We start from the raw sequence: 4,779 nt of genomic DNA, 5'->3' as shown, positions 1-4,779 counted from the left end.
TCTACTATATAGAAGAATGTTCGAACATACTTCGTATGGAAGAAAATGCACAACAACGTCAGCGAAAAAAAAATCTCAAAAATCAATGAGATTTTTGAGTTACTTAAAAGTTACACAGTTTATATCAAAATTTAATAGATTATAAAACAGACGAATTTTTTCCAGAAATTCTGATTAAAAAGTTTGAAATATTGACGACTTTCCGAAATTCTTCGAATTTTTATAAATCATGTACAAGTTAACAACTTTGCTTTATGGTTTTTTCCTAAAATAAATTAAAACAAATAAAGAAAAAATAAAAAAACTTGTGAACTCGGATTTCTAAGTATCAGGCCAACAGCGTAGTTATTTTTTTAAGACTGAATTGATCTCTTTTGTATTTATTTAATTTTTCTCTTTATTTTTTAAGTTAATGTTTTTAAATTAAATATTTTTATTCAACACTACATACAAAATTCTGTGAATAAAGTACCTGAATGTGCATTTAATTTTAAAGCTGTGGAAGTTTTTAGTAAATTATTTTGATAACAATTTTTTTACAAGATTCACAACGTTTTACTTGAAAAATTTTATATACAAATATAGTAAAATCTATAACATATACCAATTAAGTCAAAATTTAAAACTTTGTGCACAGTTCAGAAAAATTTAACAAAATCAAACATTTTATCAAAATTTTCAACTTTTTTTCAGAACTTTAGAAACTTACTGGGTATGCAGTTTTGTTGCTTATTCAATTTTAGGACAATAATGTGGAGGTTTGAAAGTTCTGAAAAATCCCGTTGAATTTTGAGAATTTTTTGTCGGGTGTTACGCATTTTCTTCCATACAACGCATGAAAAAATATATTTTTAAAAGGAAGAAAATGCGTAACACCCGACAAAAAATTCTCAAAATTCAACGGGATTTTTCAGAACTTTCAAACCTCCACATTATTGTCCTAAAATTTAATAAGCAACAAAACTGCATACCCAGTAAGTTTCTAAAGTTCTGAAAAAAAGTTGAAAATTTTGATGAAATTTTTGATTTTTATTCAACAACTTTATTGAGCTTGAGGCCGTTTTTTATGAAAAACTATTGTGGAAAAGCAACAATCACAGTGCTTAGGCAACTGGCTGAGTCAGCTGGGGTCGTTGGATCGAATCCCAACTGAAGAAGTCTAATGAGATGTGGTGATCTCCGAAATAGCTATCACTTCTATCATTTTTATAAATTATTGTTGCTTTTCCACAATAGTTTTTCATAAAAAACGGCCCCAAGCTCAATAAAATTGTTGAATATAATTGTTGAATATAAAAAAATTTATCAAGTAAAACATTGTGAATATTGTAAAAAATAAAAGTGTGCTATTTACGTGAGCAAAACTTGTTGTGAAAAATGCTGATGGAGGGTATTGAATATAAGCTCTCGATATACATACATACATACATATACAGTCGCTGTGGCCGAGGAGAAACTAATTTTTTATAAAAGTCTAGCTCATGATATCACAAGCAGCATATAAGCCCACATTTCAAACTGTATACACAAAATGGTCAAAATGTCACTAACTGAAATGATTGAATACATATGAATATTGTAATTGCGTTTATTTAACTTATATACTTATGTTTTTGAATGGATTAATACATTTTTGCTTGAGTTTTCATTTTCCTTTTTATTTTAAAAAATCATTTAAAAAGTTTTCCTTTAATTGATAATGATTGCGTTGATTATTGACCGTTGAAAATAATTTAATAATTGATTTTTGAGCTATAGGCCGTATGTTAAATAAAACATTAAAGGTTTTTCTGCTTTATTAACTTTTTATTTTTATTTTGGTCGATATTTCGCCTGAAGATGCCTTGAGACTGAAATATCGACCAAAATAAAAATAAAAAACCAATAAAACAGAAATCCTTTAATGTTTTATTTAACATACGACCTAAAGCTCAAAAATAAATTTTTAAATTTAATTGATAATAACAGTTTACAAGAAATCTGGCCTGTGGCGTTTTAACATCTTTTTTTATGTAAAATTTGTCCTTGAATACAAATATGCAGTCAGAGATTTAGAAAGTAAATCCGTTGTCGAGGTATATATAAATTTGAATGTAAATTTCTTTTTTTACTAGTGAAGCTTGTTAAATTTGCTATCATCTATGCCAACATGCATATTCAAATTTGGCTATAAATCAATAATGTTGAAATAAATGATAGCAAATGTAAAAGCTTTACTGGTATAAAAAGAAATTTAAATTCAATGAGTGAACTTGTTTCAGTTCTCAAAAAACCGAAATTTATATATACCTCGAAACGGATTTACTTTCTAAATCTCTGACTGCATGTTTGGATTCAGGGGAAAATTTAACATAAGAAATAAGAAGAAAGCTTATGATCTAGTGTGCTTAATTTTAATATACCATTAAGGCAAAAATACCGTGTGATATTTACATTTTTAATAAAGTATGTACTTATAAATATTTGATTCTAAGCTTTAATTTTTTGACCTGTTATGGCCGTTTTCTCAAGTAGCCTGTAACTTTAAAGCTCACTTTATATTTAAAGGTTGCATTAAAGTTTATGATAGTGTCTAAAGTAAATCATTTTTTTGTCGGTTTTAAATTGATTTACAACCAGGAAACATACATACGTCAAAAACCGATAATAGAAATGCTTAACTTTAGACATAGCTTTATTTTTAATCCAACCTTTAAATATATAGTGAGCTTTCAAGTTAAAGGTTACTTCAGAAAACGGCCCTTAGAAGTGTAATCATACAAATTTTAGGAAAAGAAGTTTGTAATCAATCTTTCTTGTACACGTTTTGCAGTGGAAGATGATGCATTTGGGCTTTCGAAAATTCTGTCAGAATTCTCAAAATCTGTTGAAAAATTTTCAATAGGATCGCTAATTGACCGCTCACTTAAACGAATGTTATGAAGGGCTGCACACGCGTTAACGACTTTACCAGCGAAAGCGGGGCCATACAACAGAACCCTTTGTTGTGATAGGCATCGCCACGTTCCTTTAAGGACGCCAAAGAGTCTCTCAATCGGGTTCCGTGCCTTGCAGAGCGCTTCATTGTACCGAAATTTTGGTGACCCTTCTGGCTGGTTGGGTAAAGGAGTCATGAGCCATGGCTCTAATGGGTATCCAGAATCCCCTTAAAGAAACATCTTTTAGTATTATATTTTAAAATAAATTAACAAAAATAAATACCAATCAAAAACATATTGCGGTTTCCATTTTCAAACGCTCGCTGCATGACTTGTCGCACAGCGGAAGAGCTCCAAATATAGGAGTCATGTCTTGCTCCCGGATACCTGGCATTCACGTTCAGGATTTTAAGATTTGGGTCACATATCTATAGCAAACACAATAAACAATTAACACTATACTTCATTTCAAATGCTTTGCTTACCATTTGCACATTTATGGAGTGATATCCATGATGATTAACGTATGCTTCCTCATTATTTTTAGGACCCAAAATGGATATGTGGGTGCAGTCGATCGCCCCGATGGTTCCTCCGACAAAAGGCGCAGGAGCTAAGGAAAACGCTTCCTTGGCAGCTTGACGTTCTATTTGGGTCATGGGGAACTTCACTTCCGACAAGAATAAGCGGCTATTGATGGCTTCGGTTACCTTGTGTATGCAGCGGCTGGTTGATGACTGACTCAGTGAAATTCCCCATTGTTCCCCCACGGGCCGTTGATAACATCCCGTGGCGTAGAATCGCAAAGCGCACAGAACCTTTCAAAACAAAAGTGAATTTATTGACACATGTAAAACTTTATTAAAAGTAAATATTTAATGCTTTACCTGTTTTTCAGCCGATATCGCTGTAATTCGTGAACCTTTTAAAAGGTCTTCCAGCCGTTCAACCACGTCCGCCACCATGCCTGGACGCACACGGTAAAGCTTCCGGAACTCTGAAGGTGGGAGTTCTAGGGGATTATCAATATCCCGCAGAAAACGCCGATCCACCGTTGAAAAATTTGTCTCTGGCTCGTTTTGAGACAAGCTTAACGCTACAAATTCGAAAGCCATCTCTAATTTGTATTTACTCCTTTTTTTCGTATTAAGTTACTTTTATTTGTTTAGATATTTACGCTAACACAAAATTGACAACTCCAATTGAGATGTCGACAATTTAGCAATAGCCGAATCGTAAACGATAACAGCTGATTTTTCGAAGGCCGGTGTTGTTAAGGAAACGTTTTCTGAATAGCAAAATCGATAAAATTGTTGTTTAGTTGATATAACGATAACAAGTGTTGTTAAAATAGAGTAGTGAATCGCACTACAGCTTTTAGTAATAATAAAATTAGTGTACTTATTCATGATCCATAACAATTAGTGCAAATGAGTACTGAGACGAAGAGTAATTTCCACCAAAACAAGAACACACTCAAAATATACTAACTCTATTTGTGGCGGCAATTTTTTTCTCTATCAAATATAGTCTACCCAGCTGGATTTTACTCATTTGGTCGAGTGAGAGGCTGAAAATAATTTCAATGGCGCGTATTCATAGTCCAGCAACTAAGTCGAAACTAACTGCCATACCTAAACAAAAGCGTTGGACGGAGCGGTTTCTGACGCCTAGCGTTACCGCCGATGTGCCATACCTAAACAAAAGCGTCAACGCTACGTCAAATGCGGAAATAACACCAACAATCAGTATAGGTTTGTTTGTGTGTAAGACGAAAATGACAGTTTCGCCGTTTTCTGCAGCCAACTTCAATACCTAACGCCCTGTCAAAATCGGATTTTCCAACCGCCCAGCGTTGACG

At 32.9% G+C, this 4,779-nt stretch overlaps 1 protein-coding gene across 1 annotated transcript; it reads right to left on the bottom strand.

Annotated features, from left to right (window-relative positions):
• Nucleotides 1-2,950: 2,950 nt before the first annotated feature.
• LOC118756801 (putative nuclease HARBI1) lies at nt 2,951-4,278 on the bottom strand (the record flags this gene model as incomplete). Its single annotated transcript, XM_036491541.1, has 4 exons — nt 3,806-4,278; nt 3,404-3,736; nt 3,202-3,346; nt 2,951-3,145 (listed from the first exon to the last, which is right to left on the bottom strand). Coding segments are annotated over exons 1-4 (901 nt in total), but the record flags the coding sequence as incomplete, so codon positions are not given.
• Between the last annotated feature and the right edge of the window lie 501 nt (nt 4,279-4,779).

This window comes from Rhagoletis pomonella, unplaced genomic scaffold (genome assembly GCF_013731165.1).
Source record: "Rhagoletis pomonella isolate Grant_MI unplaced genomic scaffold, Rhpom_1.0 Rhpom_scaffold_12193, whole genome shotgun sequence".
Lineage (NCBI taxonomy): Eukaryota > Metazoa > Arthropoda > Insecta > Diptera > Tephritidae > Rhagoletis > Rhagoletis pomonella.
This window is presented reverse-complemented; position numbering and strand designations above follow the sequence as displayed.